We start from the raw sequence: 23524 nt of genomic DNA, 5'->3' as shown, positions 1-23524 counted from the left end.
CCCTTTCTTGCTTAAAGGTACTCCACACTCGTGCGCGAAGCCGCAAATGCGAGTTTGGAGTTGGAGTCTAGTTCGCTAATCAGTGTTGCCAACTTGGCATAAATTGTGCCAGATCTGGCATAATTTCACACCCTTTGGCATCGAAATTTTCCATTTGGCATCTGGCATAATTTTTAGCACAAGTGAATGAAGTGAATTATGTCCCTAATCCAAGTTTGAAACCTACTTGGCAATGATAGATATTCCATGGCACAACCGTCAAAAGCTCGCTCTACACACGAGTGTGGATTGGGGCTAAAGGAAATTTTATACATACGAGAAATAGGGAATATTACGCGAAACTCTGCGTAGGTTGCGCCAGTACCTCAATATGAGGGTCTATCGCGAAACAAGAAAATCGAAATTTCGTTATCTAACATCTCTGTCACTCTTGCATATTTGAACGATAAAGGCTGATAGTGAAATTTCGGATTCGTGTTTCCTGGTATGTATAAGTTTTGGTATGTAAGGTTTACAGTATGTATAAGTTACTCTATGGTTTACTATAAAGGCTAGTGCTGCACTCTGGTGGCAGAACATTGCAGTAATATCCCCTATTATAAACCGTAATAGACTACCGCACCGCACCGCGACCTTAGTGCCAGCTGGTGCTAGGTGATAGCTAGCAGTTATTTAAAATCACATGACATTTGTTGTAAGGTCGGTACTATGGAGACTATATAAAGGAGCCAAATCTCTATGTATGAAAAGTGTCCATCAAAAAACAGTAATTAGGCGGCGCCACCATACACCGAAATACTACCAAAAACAACCTAAAAGCGGTCACTTTTGCAACAATTCTGCCATAAGAGATTGGCATCCTTTCTATACCATCCATAGTCGGTACGTCGGTGCAGACTGAAAGACCATAACCACCTGGCTTTTGTATTTTTTTTTGTACGTGGACCTTAATAGTGACACAGTCAGAAATTTGCTTAAAACGGTGAAATATTGTTATTATGTTGTATTTGTAGTTTTCGACGAGAAAATACAATTGTCACTTTGATAAGAAATGAAATTATAATACACAATTACACAGTGAAACCGGCAAGACAATGTCCTTGTGTTTTTTTTTTCATACGCGTTACCAATTAAATTGTCAATCTAATCAGATTGTGCGTAAAATTGTCTCGTCTAGACACTCACTAATCTGTTTTGTGTTATCTATGGTATGGGAATGCATCGACAGCTATAGTGTGGAGAGTCACTACACACTCGTGCGCGAAACGCGGCACGAAGCCGCGATTCGCGCACGAGTGTGGAGGGGGCTAAAGAACAGGCTTTTTGTTCACAAGTTAGCTTGGTTTGACAGTGTAAAATTTTCAGAAACAGCATCGTTTGATTTATGTGGAAGATCCTCATTTTTTAGTTACGTACCAATATATTGTTTAGCATTTTTTTTTAGCTCTCAAAAGTTATTTAGCATAATTCTGGCATAAATTAGACATAAGTCTAGCATTTTTTCATTCCGAGTTGGCAACACTGCTCCACACTCGCGTTGGCGGCTTCGCGCCGCGTAGTCTGGAGGGCACTTATAAGTCAATCTCTTGGATCCATCTCGTGTCGGTGTGTACTCGGCATAACGGCATAACCTATTAGCGCAAAACAAAGTTTGAAAATTAATTTGCGTATAGCACAAAAACAATTTATTTGACGAAGATTTAATTATTATTTGATAATTAATATGGGTGCCTTTACTCCGGTAACACATGTCCTTTTTGACATGGATGGACTTATACTTAGTAAGTTCGTAATATTTTTCTTTTATCTAACTGATGTACCCCGTGGATTACCCTTAAACAATTTCTTTTACAGTGTAAATTACACTATACCTTGTTTTCAGATACTGAGGATTTATACACAGTTGCGTTCCAGAATATTGTGTCAAAGTTTGGTAAAAATTATAGCTACGAATTGAAAATAAGCTTAATGGGTTCACAAATGCACGAAACTGCTGATATGATAATTAAAGGATTAGATTTGCCAATGACTCGGGATGAATTTATAGAAGCAAGTAAAAAGGAATTTGCTGCTTTGTTTCCGGATACTGAGGTTTTACCTGGTAAACTAATTTTATATTTGTCTGAATACATGCTAAAATAATTTCATGCTTACCTATATCTCAACTTAATTAGAATATTTTTAGGTGTAAGAAGGTTGATTGAACATTTACATAACAATAATATCCCAATTGGATTGGCAACAAGTTCAAGTATAGAAAGCTATGAACTGAAAACCAACAAGCGACACCAGCAACTGTTCTCACTGTTTCCCTACAAAACATTTGGCTCATCAGATCCAGAAGTTAAGAAAGGCAAACCATTTCCAGACATCTTTCTTGTAGCAGCGTCAAGGTTCCCTGATAAGCTGGCTCCTGAGCAGGTATGGTAAAATATAAGCAAAACATGTAACTACCTATTTCTGAAAATATAACAAGTAATGAAACTTGTTCATTTGCCTTTTATATTTACAGGAAGGCTTTGAAAAATGGATCCTTATGTGTTAATTCAAAACATGTCTTTTCTTTTCAGTGCTTAGTCTTTGAGGATGCTATTAATGGTGTCAAGGCAGCCCGAGCAGCTGGGATGCAAGTAGTAATGGTGCCAGATGCAAAACTTGACAGAAGTTATACCAAAGAAGCCACCATTGTATTAAACAGCATGGAAGAATTCAAGCCTGAACTCTTCGGTTTACCACCTTTTACCAATTAATGTTATAGATCTGAATATAGGAAAATTATGAAAAAAATATTTGCAATACAACAGTGTGTTGTAGGCCTTAGGCTGTTATGTAATTACAGATAGCTACAACATCATTATATTCATTATTCATTAATATACTTAAGTGATCTATGCATCATGGTAGGCTTATCTACTTGAGTGGATGTTTACACTACTTATCTAAAATTAATTTAAGATACATATTATACAATCAGTTAAATTAGTACAAAGAAGTGATACTTGTGATACTGTCATACTACCAAAGTGTATATAAAGATACTTTTATTTTCTAAATAAAGTATGTTTCGAACTGTGAGCCACGTTTTATTTGATATGGATGGACTTATATTAAGTAAGTTGATTGGTGGTACATACCTACATATTTCAAATCACCAAGTTTAGAAATACTAAGTTTTGCTTTACTATTACTTTTTATTACATTAGCAATATGTAGGTATACCTATTTGTTGGCAATGGTGTTTTATATATCAGCTCTATAAACTATATAAAATGTTTAATGAATCTTGTTGATTTAGTTAAGAATGTATCAGTGTCGAGAGTGAACAACTACTCTGCCTAGAGTGAACAATTTAGGAAGAGAGATGAGGAGTATCAATGTACTATACCTACCTTTAAAATATGTATTATTATGGTTATTTTTATATTTGACACAACATAATGTATTGAAACATTTTGTAATACTTTATAAATCAATATTTTTATTTTTACAGACACAGAAGAATTATACACGATAGGGTTTGAAAAAGTAGCGTCTCGGTATGGAAAAAAGTTCACCTTTGAGCTGAAGTGCCAGATAATGGGCCAACAGAGCAGGGAATTTGCAGCATCCATTATTCAGGGGCTCGACTTACCACTAACGGTAGAAGAGTTCTTGGACGAGACACGGGCTATCTTTAGTGAACTGTTTCCTGTCTGTAAGATAATGCCTGGTAAGAAACCATGAGTTACCAACTTAACATCACATTTCTGGTGGCCATAGTAAAAATTTGAAAGAGTTGTGATAAGAATATTTTTTTTTCACCTATTGCAATTAACAAAGGCTTGTAAATAAATAGAATACTGACAATTTCCAAACAAAACCGCATGCCTTATCATGCAGAAACTGTCTTAGATCGTTACAACTATAAATAAAGTTTCGACTCTATCTCCATAAACAATATATCAATCAAATAAGAGAAATAAAACCGGCTAAGTGCGAATCGGACTCGCGCACGAAGGGTTCCGTACCATTACGGAAAAAAACAGCAAAAAATCACGTTTGTTGTATGGGAGCCCCATTTAAATATTTATATTATTCTGTTTTTAGTATTTGTTGTTATAGCGGCAACAGAAATACATCATCTGTGAAAATTTCAACTGTCTAGCTATCACGGTTCATGAGATACAGCCTGGTGACAGACAGACAGACGGACAGCCGAGTCTTAGTAATAGGGTCCCGTTTTTACCCTTTGGGTACGGAACCCTAAAAACCGGACAAGTGCGAGTCGGACTCGGGGTTCCGTACTTTTTAGTATTTGTTGTTATAGCAGCAACAGAAATACATCATTACGGTTCATGAGATACAGCCTGGTGACAGACAGGTGGACAGAGTAGTTTTCCCGTTCCGTTTTTACCCTTTGGGTACGTAACCCTAAAAAGGTCTTCACTTCGTTTTTCTAAATTTGCAGATAAGGAACTTTCGATCTTCGAGGTAGGCTCTCCTCTCCTCTCCTGTGGTTACAGTAAAGTTGTTGTTATTGGAGCCACGCAACACTAGTCAACATATATTTGTTTGTGATGATGGTGTCGCTCTGTCTACCAACCTTTGTAATTTCAAAGTTTATTATATTATTTACCATAATGATGTTGGCGCGTGAATGACGTTTTTCGATACATTATAAACTTTTTCTTATCTACTTACAGGAGTAGAAAAACTCATTCGTCATTTACACAAAAATAAAATTCCCCTTGGATTGGCTACAAGTAGTAGCAAAGAAACATACGATCTAAAAACGCAAAATCATCATGCTTTCTTCGATTTGCTGACGTACAAAACATGGGGTTCGTCCGATCCCCAAGTCAAGTTGGGCAAACCACATCCGGATATATTTTTAGTGGCAGCAAATAGGTTTTCTGATAAGCCTGAACCAGAAAAGGTAAATCTTCATCATACTGTCTTTTTTTTACAATACTTACCATAAAGTCATGTTACATGTACCTATTAGGTAAGTATAGTTAGTCAAGCAAATCTTGTCAGTAGAAAAAGGCGGCAATTTAAAAAATTTAGGTGCGAAGGGTTATCGTCCCATAGAAAATTTGAATTTCGCGCCTTTTTCTACTGACAAGATTTGCTTGAACTATACCTACTTTTATCACAAATTATAAAAATCCACGAATCCAGCAACGTAAAAACTATTATAATGTATTTAAAAGGTACTTAAATACAAAATTCAGTACATAGCGGCCCCCTTTTTTAAATATCTATCGTTAAATGTAAATAATCACAATTATTTAGCAGTGGCGCTAGTGAGCACGTTGATGGGCTCTTAGGGCGAGCAGTGCGCGCTTGCACCTTCCTTACCGGATTACGATATAGCCAGAGAGATGGTGCTGTCATCTATCAGTGTTGGCCGAACGCTAATGCCATTAACCATTAAAAATTAACAATTAAAAAGGTTAATGGCCATTAACCATTAGCCATTTAATTCGGATTAAATTTTTGAGACGTTAATGGCCATTGAAGTTAATTCGGATTAACTTTAATTCGGATTAACTTCAATGGCCATTAAAGTTTCAAAAAATTAATTAGAATTACTCTCAATTGCATTAACGTCTAATAAAATTACATTCGTGATATTTTAAAATGAGACAGCAAAATGACCCTGACTGAACCCTGGCAGTAGTAGCAGTACCTACCTACTACCTAGTAGAATTCTCGTTTGGTGCAACACAGACATACGCGGTTTTGGTCATTTAAATCGTCTTGATGAGCACTTCGGAGAGCCGTACCCATGATAGAGCTGATGCTGAACCCTGGCAGTACCTAATGGATCTAAGGTTTGGTGCAACATAGGCACACGCTGTTTTAGTCATCCGACTCGTCTTGATGAGCACTTCGGAGAGCCATACCCATGATAGAGCTGATGCTGAACCCTGGCAGTACCTAATGGATCTAAGGTTTGGTGCAACATAGGCACACGCTGTTTTAGTCATCCGACTCGTCTTGATGAGCACTTCGGAGAGCCATACCCATGATAGAGCTGATGCTGAACCCTGGCAGTACCTAATGGATCTAAGGTTTGGTGCAACATAGGCACACGCTGTTTTAGTCATCCGACTCGTCTTGATGAGCACTTAGGAGAGCAGTACCCATGATAAAGCTGATGCTGAACCCTGGCAGTACCTAGTGGATCTAAGGTTTGGTGCAACATAGGCACACGCTGTTTTAGTCACCCGACTCGTCTTGATGAGCACTTAGGAGAGCAGTACCCATAATGACGCTGATGCTGAACCCTGGCAGTACCTAGCGGAACTAAGGTTTGGTGCAACATAGGCACACGCTGTTTTAGTCATCCGACTCGTCTTGATGAGCACTTAGGAGAGCAGTACCCATGATAGAGCTGATGCTGAACCCTGGCACTACCTAGTGGATCTAAGGTTTGGTGCAACATAGGCACACGCTGTTTTAGTCACCCGACTCGTCTTGATGAGCACTTAGGAGAGCGGTACCCATGATAGAGCTGATGCTGAACCCTGGCAGTACCTAGTGGATCTAAGGTTTGGTGCAACATAGGCACGCGCTGTTTAGGTCGTCCGACTCGTCTTGATGAGCACTTAGGAGAGCAGTACCCATGATAGAGCTGATGCTGAACCCTGGCAGTACCTAGTGGATCTAAGGTTTGGTGCAACATAGGCACACGCTGTTTTAGTCATCCGACTCGTCTTGATGAGCACTTAGGAGAGCAGTACCCATGATAGAGCTGATGCTGAACCCTGGCAGTACCTAGTGGGTCTAAGGTTTGGTGCAACATAGGCACACGCTGTTTTAGTCATCCGACTCGTCTTGATGAGCACTTAGGAGAGCAGTACCCATGATAGAGCTGATGCTGAACCCTGGCAGTACCTAGTGGATCTAAGGTTCAGTGCAACATAGGCACACGCTGTTTTACCCGACTCGTCTTGATGAGCACTTAGGAGAGCGGTACCCATGATAGAGCTGATGCTGAACCCTGGCAGTACCTAGTGGATCTAAGGTTTGGTGCAACATAGGCACGCGCTGTTTAGGTCGTCCGACTCGTCTTGATGAGCACTTAGGAGAGCAGTACCCATGATAGAGCTGATGCTGAACCCTGGCAGTACCTAGTGGATCTAAGGTTTGGTGCAACATAGGCACGCGCTGTTTAGGTCGTCCGACTCGTCTTGATGAGCACTTAGGAGAGCAGTACCCATGATAGAGCTGATGCTGAACCCTGGCAGTACCTAGTGGATCTAAGGTTTGGTGCAACATAGGCACCCGCTGTTTTAGTCACCCGACTCGTCTTGATGAGCACTTAGGAGAGCGGTACCCACGATAGAGCTGATGCTGTACCCTGGCAGTACCTAGTGGATCTAAGGTTTGGTGCAACATAGGCACGCGCTGTTTTGGTCATCTGACTCGTCTTGATGAGCACTTAGGAGAGCGGTACCCATGATAGAGCTGATGCTGCACTCTGGCAGTACCTAGTAGATCTAAGGTTTGGTGCAACATAGGCACGCGCTGTTTTGGTCATCTGACTCGTCTTGATGAGCACTTAGGAGAGCGGTACCCATGATAGAGCTGATGCTGCACCCTGGCAGTACCTAGTGGATCTAAGGTTTGGTGCAACATAGGCACGCGCTGTTTAGGTCATCCGACTCGTCTTGATGAGCACTTAGAAGAGCAGTACCCATGATAGAGCTGATGCTGAACCCTGGCAGTACCTAGTGGGTCTAAGGTTTGGTGCAACATAGGCACACGCTGTTTTAGTCATCCGACTCGTCTTGATGAGCACTTAGGAGAGCAGTACCCATGATAGAGCTGATGCTGAACCCTGGCAGTACCTAGTGGATCTAAGGTTTGGTGCAACATAGGCACGCGCTGTTTAGGTCGTCCGACTCGTCTTGATGAGCACTTAGGAGAGCAGTACCCATGATAGAGCTGATGCTGAACCCTGGCAGTACCTAGTGGATCTAAGGTTTGGTGCAACATAGGCACGCGCTGTTTAGGTCGTCCGACTCGTCTTGATGAGCACTTAGGAGAGCAGTACCCATGATAGAGCTGATGCTGAACCCTGGCAGTACCTAGTGGATCTAAGGTTTGGTGCAACATAGGCACCCGCTGTTTTAGTCACCCGACTCGTCTTGATGAGCACTTAGGAGAGCGGTACCCACGATAGAGCTGATGCTGAACCCTGGCAGTACCTAGTGGATCTAAGGTTTGGTGCAACATAGGCACACGCTGTTATGGTCATCTCACTCGTTCTAATGAGCACTTGGGAGAGCAGTACCCATGATAGAGCTGATGCTGAACCCTGGCAGTACATAGTGGAACTAAGGTTTGGTACAACATAGGCACACGCTGTTATGGTCATCTCACTCGTTCTAATGAGCACTTGGGAGCGCAATATTTGAATATTATCTTGAGATACTCATAAGATAGATGACATATACTTATGGCAGTAGGCAGTACTCAGGTATGGTCCAATCTATTCACGCGCTGTTTTGGTTCATCTTTTTTTATTAAGTTGATGGGAATAGTAACAAAAGTGCTGCCTAATCAATGTTTTGTAAATTTTTGTATTATTCAACACTTTCAGCGCCAAGCGCCCCATTTCAATAACAAAATGAACCCGACTATCGGGTTCTTGGCACTGAAAGTGTTAACTGATCATGATTACCAATGTCATGGTCATGCAATATTATGTAAGATATGAAAGAATATGTTTGTATTTATGAACTGAATCGGAATCCTTACAGGGATAAATTAAAATAACATATTTATTTATCATTATTTATTTATTTATTTATTTAAAAAAATGTATTACAAATTATATACCACTAATTATTTTAACAATTACAAAAATTAAGTCTTATTTTATACATAATGATACAGATGTAGTGCATAAGTGTTTGTCGTCGTATTTTCACGGAAACGTTCGTATTTGTCATGCTACTTCTGTCAACCTCAGTATTTTTGTACTGAGACTGACTGAAATAGCAAGACACGTTCGTGCGTTTCCGCGAAAATACGATGGTAAACAATTATGCACTACATCTGTATCATTATGTATAAAATAAGACTTAATTTTTATAATTGATAAAATAATTAGTGGTATATAATTTGAAATATATTTTCTTAAATAAATAAATAATGATAAATAAATATGTTATTTTAATTTATCCCTGTAAGGATTCCGATTCAGTTCATAAATACAAACATATTCTTTCATATCTTACATAATATTGCATGACCATGACATTGGTAATCATGATCAGTTAACACTTTCAGTGCCAAGAACCCGATAGTCGGGTTCATTTTGTTATTGAAATGGGGCGCTTGGCGCTGAAAGTGTTGAATAATACAAAAATTTACAAAACATTGATTCGGCAGCACTTTTGTTACTATTCCCATCAACTTAATTAAAAAGGATGAACCAAAACAGCGCGTGAATAGATTGGACCATACCTGAGTCCTAGTAAGTACCTAGACCTACTGCTTACTGCCATAAGTATATGTTATCTATCTTATGAGTTATGTATCTCAAGATAATATTCAAATATTGCGCTCCCAAGTGCTCATTAGAACGAGTGAGATGACCATAACAGCGTGTGCCTATGTTGTACCAAACCTTAGTTCCACTATGTACTGCCAGGGTTCAGCATCAGCTCTATCATGGGTACTGCTCTCCTAAGTGCTCATCAAGACGAGTCAGATGACCAAAACAGCGCGTGCCTATGTTGCACCAAACCTTAGATCCACTAGGTACTGCCAGGGTTCAGCATCAGCTCTATCGTGGGTACCGCTCTCCTAAGTGCTCATCAAGACGAGTCTGGTGACTAAAACAGCGGGTACCTATGTTGCACCAAACCTTAGACCCACTAGGTACTGCCAGGGTTCAGCATCAGCTCTATCATGGGTACTGCTCTCCTAAGTGCTCATCAAGACGTGTCGGACGACCTAAACAGTGCGTGCCAATGTTGCACCAAACCTTAGATCCACTAGGTACTGCCAGGGTTCAGCATCAGCTCTACCATGGGTACTGCTCTCCTAAGTGCTCATCAAGACGAGTCGGATGCCCAAAACAGCGCGTGCCTATATTGCACCAAACCTTAGATCCACTGGGTAATGCCAGGGTTCAGCATCAGCTCTATCATGGGTACCACTCTCCTAAGTGCTCATCAAGACGAGTCGGATGACTAAAACAGCGTGTGCCTATGTTGCACCAAACCTTAGTTCCGGTAGGTACTGCCAGGGTTCAGCATCAGCTCCATTATGGGTACTGCTTTCCTAAGTGCTCATCAAGACGAGTCGGGTGACTAAAACAGCGTGTGCCTATGTTGCACCAAACCTTAGATCCACTAGGTACTGCCAGGGTTCAGCATTAGCTCTATCATGGGTACTGCTCTCCTAAGTGCTCATCAAGACGAGTCGGATGACTAAAACAGCGTGTGCCTATGTTGCACCAAACCTTAGTTCCGCTAGGTACTGCCAGGGTTCAGCATCAGCTCCATTATGGGTACTGCTCTCCTAAGTGCTCATCAAGACGAGTAGGGTGACTAAAACAGCGTGTGCCTATGTTGCACCAAACCTTAGATCCACTAGGTACTGCCAGGGTTCAGCATTAGCTCTATCATGGGTACTGCTCTCCTAAGTGCTCATCAAGACGAGTCGGGTGACTAAAACAGCGTGTGCCTATGTTGCACCAAACCTTAGATCCACTAGGTACTGCCAGGGTTCAGCATCAGCTCTATCATGGGTACCGCTCTCCTAAGTGCTAATCAAGACGAGTCGGGTGACTAAAACAGCGTGTGCCTATGTTGCACCAAACCTTAGATCCACTAGGTAGTGCCAGGGTTCAGCATCAGCTCTATCATGGGTACTGCTCTCCTAAGTGCTCATCAAGACGAGTCGGATGACTAAAACAGCGTGTGCCTATGTTGCACCAAACCTTAGTTCCGCTAGGTACTGCCAGGGTTCAGCATCAGCTCCATTATGGGTACTGCTCTCCTAAGTGCTCATCAAGACGAGTCGGATGACTAAAACAGCGTGTGCCTATGTTGCACCAAACCTTAGATCCACTAGGTACTGCCAGGGTTCAGCATCAGCTCTATCATGGGTACCGCTCTCCTAAGTGCTCATCAAGACGAGTCGGGTGACTAAAACAGCGTGTGCCTATGTTGCACCAAACCTTAGATCCACTAGGTACTGCCAGGGTTCAGCATCAGCTCTATCATGGGTACCGCTCTCCTAAGTGCTCATCAAGACGAGTCGGGTGACTAAAACAGCGTGTGCCTATGTTGCACCAAACCTTAGATCCACTAGGTACTGCCAGGGTTCAGCATCAGCTCTACCATGGGTACTGCTCTCCTAAGTGCTCATCAAGACGAGTCGGATGCCCAAAACAGCGCGTGCCTATATTGCACCAAACCTTAGATCCACTGGGTAATGCCAGGGTTCAGCATCAGCTCTATCATGGGTACCACTCTCCTAAGTGCTCATCAAGACGAGTCGGATGACTAAAACAGCGTGTGCCTATGTTGCACCAAACCTTAGTTCCGGTAGGTACTGCCAGGGTTCAGCATCAGCTCCATTATGGGTACTGCTCTCCTAAGTGCTCATCAAGACGAGTCGGGTGACTAAAACAGCGTGTGCCTATGTTGCACCAAACCTTAGATCCACTAGGTACTGCCAGGGTTCAGCATTAGCTCTATCATGGGTACTGCTCTCCTAAGTGCTCATCAAGACGAGTCGGATGACTAAAACAGCGTGTGCCTATGTTGCACCAAACCTTAGTTCCGCTAGGTACTGCCAGGGTTCAGCATCAGCTCCATTATGGGTACTGCTCTCCTAAGTGCTCATCAAGACGAGTCGGGTGACTAAAACAGCGTGTGCCTATGTTGCACCAAACCTTAGATCCACTAGGTACTGCCAGGGTTCAGCATCAGCTCTATCATGGGTACCGCTCTCCTAAGTGCTCATCAAGACGAGTCGGGTGACTAAAACAGCGTGTGCTTATGTTGCACCAAACCTTAGATCCACTAGGTACTGCCAGGGTTCAGCATCAGCTCTATCATGGGTACCGCTCTCCTAAGTGCTCATCAAGACGAGTCGGGTGACTAAAACAGCGTGTGCCTATGTTGCACCAAACCTTAGATCCACTAGGTACTGCCAGGGTTCAGCATCAGCTCTATCATGGGTACCGCTCTCCTAAGTGCTCATCAAGACGAGTCGGGTGACTAAAACAGCGTGTGCCTATGTTGCACCAAACCTTAGATCCACTAGGTAGTGCCAGGGTTCAGCATCAGCTCTATCATGGGTACTGCTCTCCTAAGTGCTCATCAAGACGAGTCGGGTGACTAAAACAGCGTGTGCCTATGTTGCACCAAACCTTAGATCCACTAGGTACTGCCAGGGTTCAGCATCAGCTCTATCATGGGTACCGCTCTCCTAAGTGCTCATCAAGACGAGTCGGGTGACTAAAACAGCGTGTGCCTATGTTGCACCAAACCTTAGATCCACTAGGTACTGCCAGGGTTCAGCATCAGCTCTATCATGGGTACCGCTCTCCTAAGTGCTCATCAAGACGAGTCGGGTGACTAAAACAGCGTGTGCCTATGTTGCACCAAACCTTAGATCCACTAGGTAGTGCCAGGGTTCAGCATCAGCTGTATCATGGGTACTGCTCTCCTAAGTGCTCATCAAGACGAGTCGGATGACTAAAACAGCGTGTGCCTATGTTGCACCAAACCTTAGTTCCGCTAGGTACTGCCAGGGTTCAGCATCAGCTCCATTATGGGTACTGCTCTCCTAAGTGCTCATCAAGACGAGTCGGGTGACTAAAACAGCGTGTGCCTATGTTGCACCAAACCCTAGATCCATTAGGTACTGCCAGGGTTCAGCATCAGCTCTATCATGGGTATGGCTCTCCCAAGTGCTCATCAAGACGAGTCGGATGACTAAAACAGCGTGTGCCTATGTTGCACCAAACCTTAGATCCATTAGGTACTGCCAGGGTTCAGCATCAGCTCTATCATGGGTACGGCTCTCCGAAGTGCTCATCAAGACGATTTAAATGACCAAAACCGCGTATGTCTGTGTTGCACCAAACCAGAATTCTACTAGGTAGTAGGTAGGTACTGCTACTACTGCCAGGGTTCAGTCAGGGTCATTTTGCTGTCTCATTTTAAAATATCACGAATGTAATTTTATTAGACGTTAATGCAATTGAGAGTAATTCTAATTAATTTTTTGAAACTTTAATGGCCATTGAAGTTAATCCGAATTAAAGTTAATCCGAATTAACTTCAATGGCCATTAACGTCTCAAAAATTTAATCTGAATTAACTTTAATCCGAATTAACTTTAATGCAATTGCTTAATGGCGGAACTAATGGTTAATAAAATTGATCAATGGTTAATTAAAATTAACAATAACGGCCAAAACTGTCATCTATACATCTTTATACCTAGTCTTTCTAAGATGGCATTATAGATATACTCGAGAAATTGGAAGGGCTTTGTCACTTTTTCTTTAGTTTATACCTAATATGACATCTTCATCTATTTCAGTTTCTAATTGTGTGTGACTACTTAAAAAAAGCATCACGGAGGATTGTTACTCCGCGGCATCGAGGAGCATGTTGGAGGATACCGCGGCGGTAGGCGCCGGCATGCCACGGTATGCGTCGAGGCCTCCCGAGTGCGCCGGAACGACAGGGGACTCGTGCATACTAGTCACTAATTCCTTTTGATAGAGTACATGTGGCGGTAGGCCGGGGCGCGTATTTACAAAAGCTAAACTATTTCAGTCACGCCTCAGATTATAATCGGGGAGCTTTTGTTTATGCATATTAGTTAACAATATCTATACCATTTCGGTAAAAAGTAGTCACTCAAATGGATTAGCTTTTTGCTTACATATTTCCAAATATTATTCACGACAAAACCTAGTCGAGTTTAGTAACGTCAGTATCGTTTGAATATGATATCTAAATTTTAATAATACTTATTTTCTCAAATGGATTATTCCTAGCCACGGTTGGCAAATGTTTTGTACCTAACTGTCTACAAAATGGGAATCCAAAATTACACTAAATCAGTAGGTAGGTTAGGTTCGTTAGGTAGCTTTAAATGCCCGAAGGGCAAACCGCCCAGAAATAGGAGCCCCGCGAAGCGGGGCTCCGTCTAGTTAGCTGGAGTTAGTCGGACTGTTTCTTTAAAAAAAAATTTACTTCACAACGTAACTAGACGGAGCCCCGCGCGGGGCTCCTATTTCTGGGCGGTTTGCCCTTCGGGCATTTGAAGCTACCTAACGAACCTAACCTACCTACCTATTGATTTAATGTAATTTTGGATTCCCATTTTGTAGCCAGTTACAAAACTTATTTACCAAACAATTCCACTCTGGCCCAATCGTAACTGGCTACATACAAGGAATTTTAAATTCCTGTTTTGTAGCTAGTTACCAAATTTAGTTACCAAGCGGTAACACGCTGGCCCAATACGTAACCGGCTTCAAATTAACTGGGAATCTTGATTCCCATTCTGTAGCTGGTTACGAAATTTTGGTTACCAAACGGTACTAAAGGGAGTACTCGTACTTATCAACTGAAATAATTCTAAAAGTAAAAAAAAATCTTAGGCATTGTTAAGTAATTTGCATGAACGGTAATTTATTTAATACAAACGGAGTCGTTACTAAAATATGATTCAAATTTTAGATCGCAACAGACTAGCATTTGTAGTAACAATATCCGTATGAATTTAGTTCATAAAGTCTATACGATTTCAGTAAATTTCTATACTATAATAGATTAGGGTTTTGTTAAGTTTTGTCCAAACAAAAGCTAATCTAGTTCAGTTCGCATCTGAACCATATCAGTATAGCCTTTGTAAATACGCCGCCGGGCTGGCGGGCGCTCGCGGTATCGCGGGGAATTTACCTCGTCGGTGTGCGGTGCGCGGAGTAAATCCTCCTCAGTGATCTGTGCTGCGCTTCGCCGGTTTTCGCAGGCCTTAAGAAGTATCCTTATTATGTATAATATCAGTGTTACGTTTTTTCAGTGCCTAGTGTTTGAGGACTCTCTGAACGGCGTCAGAGCAGCGCGCGCGGCCGGCATGCAAGTGGTGATGGTGCCCGACCCACGGCTGGATCGAGCGCTGGCCAGAGAGGCTGGCGCCACGCTTACACTGGACTCCATGGAGGACTTCAGACCTGAACTATTTAGTTTGCCACCATACAATGACTAGTAACCTAACCTATACCTGCCGACCTGCACAAACAGACAGACGGGCTACTACTGGTAAAAGATGAGATTTTTTCACAGAAGTTACCACTAGTAACAGATAGAAAAATCACTACATAGTATAAAACAAAGTCGCTTTCCGCTCTGTATGTATGTCTGTCCCTATGTATGCCTAGATCTTTAAAACTAGGCAACTGATTTTGATGCGGTTTTTTTAAATAGATAGTGATTCAAGAGGAAGGTTTATATGTATAATTTGTAAAGGTTTTGTGTAAATTAGTTGAAATACCCGTGGAAGCCAGGGTGGGTCGCTAGTATTATATCTACACTACAATTTCTTTGGCAATATTGAAAATTAAAAAAGACCGTGTTAATAACTACTGGAAATAAACATACCATCCCTTACAAGTACTGACTAATAAATAAATAAAACAGTTTATTGGTTGGTAACCGGAACCGGTAGGAGTTTTTCAATTAAAGGCATGCTCACAAAAACTGTATTGCAGTTTATTTCAATATATTTTTATACATGTAATCATGTGTTTTAATAAGGATGTAAAATATATAAAATAATCGGCCATTAGCTTGTCGGGCCATGCTCAGTGTAGGGTTTCGTAGTTACTATTCTGTCAAAATAGGCCAAACGGGGGCTATTATTGAGTATCATGTACATTACAAGCATAAGGGAGTACCTTTGCAGCGCTTTGTACGTCTTATTTCTAAGAAGATTTTTTGCAATAACTCAAAAACTACTGGAGCGATCATGTTCGCTATTGTTTTTATTGAAAGCATTTATTAAGCTTTTGTTTCACGATTTTTTTCATATTTTTTGAACCCATGGTTCAAGTTAGAATCCCCCCTGGACACATTTTTTTTTCGAAGCGATTACTTCCGAAAATATTAACTATGTATATCAAGAAATGGTTTTTGAAGACCCTTATTCGTTTTGAAAGACCTATCCAACCCTCCTCACACTATTGGGACAGAGCAAAAAAAAAAAAAACATTTTGTATGCCATGATTTATAAGCATCTATGCCAAATTGCAGCTTTCTAGGACGGAGCACGGCCTCGGACAGATAGACAGATATGGCGAAACTATAAGGGTTTCTAGGTGACTACGAAACCCTAAAAACGAAGTGTTCTTAAAGCATTGCTCAGGTAACGTAGAAATTAAAAGAGAGATTACTAATAAGTAATAACATAACACATTTCTTGTTCTAAATGATGATATGACAGTTACTATTAAGTACTGTGTATTTGTAATAAGCTAATAAGTACTAATATTGTTTGACTAGATGAGTTAACATAATTTCTTAATAAATACTTTGGACATTTACAGTAGTATAATTAATTGATTCAGTAACAATAATGCCAACCTTAATGTTGTGCTACACATTTATAAATAAAATCTATTAGTTTTAACAACCATCTATCAAAACAAGTACAACAGAACATTTTAAGCAACAATAATATTTCAACTAACTCACCTTTTTAAAGCTTTTAATCAAAAGCTGGAAGACCAAATAGCTCTGGCTTAAATTCATCTAATGAATTTAAGACTAAAGTGGCAGTATTTAGTAAGGCGGGATCTATGCGAGGGTCAGGTACAGCTACTACTTGCATATTTGCTGCATTTGCAGCCTTTACTCCATTAACTGCATCTTCAAATACGAGACACTGGAAACAATAACCTTTATAAGTATACATACTTTAGCTTTGGCTTTTTTAAGCAATTTATTTTCTTCAAGAAATATAATTAATTAACTTACATCTTCAGGTTTAGGTTCATCAGGAAACCTGGAGGCACACACTAAGAAAATGGCTGGGTCTGGCTTGCCCTTGGTAACTTCAGGGTCCGTTGAGCCCATGGTGAGGTGGTGAAACAGAGCCACAAACTCCTGAAAGTTCCTCATTTTCATGTCCACACTGTCTTGAGCAGAGCTAGTAGCCAGTGCTATAGGAATACCCTTGGAGTGTAAGTGTTCTACTAGTTTCTGTGCACCTAAAATAATTTTAAAGTAAAATTAGAAGTCTTTTTGTAACAAATGGGGAATCTTAACTAACTTAGCGGTTTCACTCACGTGTTTTTAGTCACTCGCGCGACATGTGAAATTCGATTAAATGGGGAATCTATTTTTGCAGGGAATGCAGAACAGTGATATACTTATATAAAAATATTTATATATAATACTCTTATGTGCATATCAGTAGTATATTTCAAGATTATAAGATTACATTTCTTACAAATAATTATATAATAATTACAATTATATAATTAACTCTATGTGCTATTTAAATCAGTACTTGTTATTAATAACTAATAGGCCAGGAAATAAATGCCCAAAAAAAAGTTGTAGAGGGAAATGCTTGGAACACAATTTTTGGCTTCGTAGCTTTGTTTGGATTAGTTAGAAGGTGAACATATTTGATATATGATATATCCTATGTACTGTCCCGGGACTCCAACCATCTCTATACCAAATTTCAACGAAATCATTTCGGCGGTTTAAGCGTAAAGAGTTTTATAAAAAATCATTTTTTTAAATTTTGTTTTTACTTCGGAAAGGTGTCAATGTTGATACCATAAATGAATTCAGCACCCCCAATTTATACGAAAACGTTACCAAACCCGGGTTAACAGCTTCACTGATGTAGATAATCAAGATAAAAATGAGAGCCCTAAATAAACCTTCAAGAGCGGATATCTCAAAAACTATACAAGATATCGAAAAACTTGACTGAATAAAACTTGTAACAAATTAAATCTCTTTTCATTTTGTATAAGTGGCCAAGTCGCTCAGACGCATAGTTTCCGAGATATAATCGAAAAACCGAAGAATGGAACCTTTAAACCCCTCTCTCCCCCCCCAGCACCAGGGTTACGGCCGGGGACTTTTGATATGTTCATCTCCTAACTAGTCCAAACAAAGCTACGAATTTTAAAATTTTGTTCCTAGCATTTCCCTCTATACCTTCTTATTGCTTGGCCTATAAAAGGATTTTCAATTTGATAGTTGAGATCACATATAATGATTAAAGATTACATCACCTTATTTTTTTGGCTTAGCGTAGGTTTCATTGATAAAACAATAGGTTATTATGAAGTACTAAACATATTAATATGTTCGAATTTAAACTATCGTGAGACATATTAACTTAACTAACTTTGCGGTTTCACTCGCGTATTTTTTAGTCACTCGCGATGTTTCGGAGAGCCTAGGTCTCCAATTTCAAGCACTAACAGTGCCATGTCGCACGCGCACCGACCTACTGCATGAGGCGCCTTGGACGAGAGCCTTGCGTACGCTCAATCAAGTTTCTACCCGGATTGATGTGTTCCATTGTTATGAGAATAACTTCATCAGTCACTTTGTTTGTGTTATGGTCTACTTAGAAATAGTTTTATAAATATTTTATTATGTCTCTAGTTTACATTTTGCTACACTATTGCATTGGGCAACTGTTATGATAGCTGTATTGTTATTATCAATAAATAAAAAATAAAAAAGTATATTAACATGTTATTATTTAAGTCCAAATGATACAAAAGCAATTTTTTTTCTTAATACTGTTTGGTGAGAGACATATAAGAAAGACTTGGCTTTACCCAAGCAGGTAAGTGGGTGCTAATGGGTTAAAGCAAAGCCATAACAAATAACAACATTTACGAACAAATCAATATGTTACAAATCTCTTAAATAATATGTGACGTTTTCAACCAAAAGGTACCACATTGTCGCTTGTTGATTTCTAATTGAAGCTATATGGAAATAGCGCCTTACTGACAAGCGACAATAAGTACCCTTTTGGTTGAAAATGGCACATATTTGCACTTAAAAATTAGAATAAATAAATAAATATTATAGGACATTCTTACACAGATCGACCAAGTCCCACGGTAAGCCCAAGGAGGCTTGTGTTATGGGTACTCAGACAACGATATATATAATATAATATATATAGAAGTGCATGTCCAATAATGCATGCAAACAAAAATCTGATTTTCTATTAAATTTTACCTGGCATAAGCTGGACTTTGGGGAACAGTACCTCATATTCCTTTTGACATAATTTCATGAACTCTTGTACAGTAAGTGGTAGGTCCAGAGTTGTAATTATTTTCTCCGCACATTCGTGGCCTTGGAAGCCCAGCAGGCTCGACTTCAGTTCCCACGTGAATTCTTTGCTAAATTTAGCGCAAACAGTGGTAAATGCTTGCGTGTACAAAATTTCAGAATCTAAAGCATAAAAGTGTAACATTTTAACATTTCAAAGAAATCTTAAGAGGATTATTGATCATTGAAATATTTAGGATGTTATTAACCTCTTACCTATTAGCAGACCATCTAAATCAAACAACACATGCGATACTTTCTTGAACGCCATAATTAAGCTACAATGGCACGACTTCTCGAATAATACTATACTATTACTAAATAACTAACTATTGTAATAATTACGAAGTAAATGTATGAGAAATGACGAATAAAAAATATGACGTTCGTTTTGACACTGACAGACAGACGACAGTGTCACTGTCAAGGCGAGGCACTAATGCACAGCCAAATAAGCTCGACCTGGATTTTCGAATGATCCACGGATCGTGCTCCAGACATTTTTTTTATTTCTTGCATTCTGCTGTTTAATGTATAGCCCTCTCCGTCCGTTAAGCCGCATTCACATTTGTCTGTCGTGTTGTGTTGTGATGCATCAGAACGGTATCGGTTTCATACATTTAATATGGTTGCGTTCACATTTCTCTGATGCCTTGTGTTGTGACGGCTTGTGTTGTGTCGCATCACAAGCGATCCCGGTCCGCGTCAGGTCGGGTGAGGTGCGGGGGGCGGTGCAGCGACACGACACAGCGCATCGGACTAGTGTGCACGCGCCAGTGTTGTGTTCAGAGCCGCATCAATTATGAACGAGGAGCTGCTTATTGAATACGTACGACAATTTAGAAGCGTTGCCAGCACCAATAATTACATATCTTCTTCAAAATCTGAATCTGGATCGGATGATTCTTAAAAAAACATTGCGAATGTGTTAACTCTCCGAGAGCCAAGACGGAACTGATGAAAAAATGCGTCATAATGCGTCAGAACACGTCAGATAGATGTGAACAGTATGCCATCACGACAGAGAGCATCACAACACAACACGACAGACAAATGTGAACCCGGCTTTAATCGTGCCCGAGTGTGGAGGGTGCTTATAATTTTGATAGCGTATGCAGTGGCTGGCAAACGTAAAGCGCGCTCAAGACTAGTTCTCTAATCAGCGAAATCGACTCCACACTCGCGGCTTTGCGCCGCGATTTACGCACATAGACCTAGCATTACATAGACCAGCTATACGCGTGCGCCCGTAAGGGATAGACATAGATGACGTCATAAACGTGGGGATACCATATTGGTAAAAATTACCCCAATATTTGATATCACGTTGGGGCGATTACCCTGGAGGCAAAGTTAGCTTGTTTGACGGTATTAAAAAATTGTTAAATAAAATGTCAATGGGCCGTTCTTTTTAGGCGTATAAACAATGAAATACCTCCTATAATTCGCGCAGGTGGTACAAAACTAAACATGTTTAGTAAATAAAACGTAAAATAAAATGTATTATGGGTTTTAATTTAAAGAAATCACAAATCGCAATCACACCAATTAATGTACACCACATTTAATCTTCACAACATTTGTTTATTTATTTTTTGGAATTAGAAGTACGAAAAAACTTCGAGGTCAAAATTACCCATAAAATTATGATATTTTCATCTGGTATCCCTAACATGATTGTTATGCAGCTAAATTAAGAAGAAGTTTAAAAATGGCTGACCTCAGACTCTTACCTACCTACGTAATTTGGGCGGATAATTTTACAAATAATGTTTTGTTAATTTGCGTAAATAATTGTGATATTTTTATTGAAATCGTTTGATTCTACATTGCTTTGAGTGTAACGTAATTTTACGATGTTATTCTCACATATTGCGTTAAGAGGAAGGTGTAAAATACCGTACTTACGTGTGAAAGGTTATGATCTCATATTTTTGCTCAGAGCGGCTATTACAGCCGATTACAGAACAATTCACCAGTATTTTATCAAAGTTCAATCACTATATCTCATAAGAGAAAGCACAATTTCATACAAAACAACGATAATTAAACAAGCAACGAACAAACATGACATGTCACGTACGTATTTGTTTGCCACAACCTCGGTTGTGGCAGCGGTGGAAAAGTGAAACTATGACAAGGACAAACAATAACAGCGCTTTCTCTGCTACTCCTACTGAAAGATACATAAGACTATCCCGTTCGGTCATTTTCCCCCACTCCTCATGACCGATCCAGTTATACTAGATTCATGTTTACGCACGAGTGTGAAGGAAGCTTAACGAGTGGAAATGCGGATAACCAATTCTTGGAAATTCGGGGTCTCGGCCGCCATTAATCATAATAATCATAATCATTTTCACATCACCTATTCGAATAGGGAACTTTTCTTCCCTGCTAGGAGGTATTAAAGTGGCACTTTTCTGTTCAAGGACATTTTATTGCCAGTATAAAATATTATATTAAGGGCCCTCCATACTCATGCGCGAATCACGGCGCGAAGCCGCGAACGCAAGTGTGGAGGGAATTTTATGTTATAATCGATTACGTGCATACTGTTTTTCTAACTTAAATAATATTTTGTTGTATTTGTAAACAATAAATGTAATTAGCGTATTTTAAATTAATTAATAGCTTATTTAAATTAAGTAAATTAGCGTAATATTTACAAAGAAACGTAAAAAAACATTTTGACATTTTAGGTCTCCTTAAACGCAGCCATACTTGACTATGCAATGTAAAAAGTTTATATTTAAAAAGTTTTGTACAAATATTTCACAAAGCATAATTATGCGGTTCTGTATTGTGTATAAATTTGTAAATACTTAGTTTAAATCAATAACTTTATACTAATAAATATAAGTGATATCTGGTGATATCAGTCTTCATAGTGTTCTTCCAAAGATTTGGTTAAAAAGGGGTAAGAGCTAATTTGTTACCAGAAAAATCTACAAAAATAATGTACTTGATTTTTATTGTATCATTTTAGGTGTTTGCTGCTGTCTTTGAAAATATATTAGGTACATAATTATGAGCTGTAGGTACTTTTAATTTGTCAGTACAGTCACGTCTGAAAATATCGATACGGACAAAGTACCAGAAGTATGAGTACCTATACTAAGGTCGTGTATACATATTTTTGACACTGTCCGTATCGATCTTTGCTTAAAATAATAATGTTTTGAAACCTAATATATGTATGTAATTTCATCATAGGTGATGTAAAAAGCAGTATGTGTCACATGGTAGCAAAATTATTTCCACCTTGGGCGTTAACACTTGATTCCCTCACTACGCTTAGGATTCAATGTACACCCTCGCCGTAAATATGTCATTTTGCTCCCTTGTGACACAATCTGCTATTATTTCACCATGGTAAAAACAAGTTATTAAGGGCCCTCCACACTCATGTGCGAATCGCGGCGCGAAGCCGCGAACGCGCCGTGATTCGCGCATGAGTGTGGAGGGACCTTTACAAAATAGTAGTATCTCATGTACCCTAAAAGGGTATGGCAAACATTTCCTTAAATTACCTAGCTTTATAATTTTAAGTGATCAAAACTATCTTTACTTATCAACACTATAGTTGGTCAAGCAAATCTTCTCAGTAGAAAAGGTGGCAAATTTAAAAAATGTAGACGCAAAGGGATATCGTCCCATAGAAAATTTGATTTCTCGCCTTTTTCTACTGACAAAATTTGCTTGACCAACTATATCAGTGACAAAATCGGTGACTGAATAATATGCTTTTTCAGCAACGATTTCAACTTTTTTGCATACATCGTGTCCCTTTCCTCTGCTTTTAAGTAATTTGCGAGGTGATTATTAAGGGCCCTCCCCTCCACACTCATACGCGATTCGTGGCGCGAAGTCTGGAACAAAATATTTTACTGCTGCATATGAGGGCTTTTGCGGTATATTTCTAATTTTGGCGGGGGTAATTCGAGTTTATATTTTTGTCTTTTATTCTGTAGCTCTAAGATGTAAAGGCATGGAAGAGTGATTATGCCGTGTTTGATGAAGTAGAGTTTGCAGCTATCCCAATTTTTGATTGAGTGAAAGAAGGCTAACAAAGAGTGTATAAGGGAGAGGTGGAAACGGGAGTTGGAAGGGGCAAACCTTGGCGGACTTCCTCTGATCAGATCGGGAAAACCCTGAAGAAAGGC

At 39.9% G+C, this 23524-nt stretch overlaps 2 protein-coding genes across 4 annotated transcripts; one reads left to right on the top strand and one right to left on the bottom strand.

Moving 5' to 3' along the window:
• Positions 1–1591: 1591 nt before the first annotated feature.
• LOC134755991 (pseudouridine-5'-phosphatase-like) lies at positions 1592–15807 on the top strand. 3 transcript variants are annotated; one of them, XM_063692748.1, is made up of 4 exons: positions 1592–1781; positions 3491–3709; positions 4683–4915; positions 15061–15807. In XM_063692748.1, the coding sequence occupies exons 1-4, from the start codon at positions 1724–1726 to the stop codon at positions 15244–15246; spliced, it is 696 nt and encodes a 231-aa protein (XP_063548818.1). In that variant the 5' UTR covers positions 1592–1723; the 3' UTR covers positions 15247–15807. The 3 variants fall into 3 exon arrangements, with proteins under 3 accessions (XP_063548818.1, XP_063548826.1, XP_063548834.1); XM_063692756.1 differs by lacking the exons at positions 3491–3709; positions 4683–4915; positions 15061–15807 and adding exons at positions 1883–2101; positions 2186–2421; positions 2571–3075 and having other exon boundaries at positions 1604–1781; XM_063692764.1 differs by lacking the exon at positions 1592–1781 and adding an exon at positions 2760–3111.
• On the bottom strand, positions 15729–19731 carry LOC134756006 (pseudouridine-5'-phosphatase-like). Its single transcript, XM_063692777.1, has 4 exons — positions 19575–19731; positions 19263–19481; positions 17013–17245; positions 15729–16920 (listed from the first exon to the last, which is right to left on the bottom strand). The coding sequence occupies exons 1-4, from the start codon at positions 19627–19629 to the stop codon at positions 16744–16746; spliced, it is 684 nt and encodes a 227-aa protein (XP_063548847.1). The 5' UTR covers positions 19630–19731; the 3' UTR covers positions 15729–16743.
• Positions 19732–23524: the final 3793 nt, after the last annotated feature.

The sequence above is a fragment of the Cydia strobilella genome, chromosome 1, assembly GCF_947568885.1.
Source record: "Cydia strobilella chromosome 1, ilCydStro3.1, whole genome shotgun sequence".
Classification (NCBI taxonomy): Eukaryota; Metazoa; Arthropoda; class Insecta; order Lepidoptera; family Tortricidae; genus Cydia; species Cydia strobilella.
The sequence above is the reverse complement of the archived record's forward strand: the minus strand, read 5'-3'. Positions and strand labels throughout refer to the sequence as shown.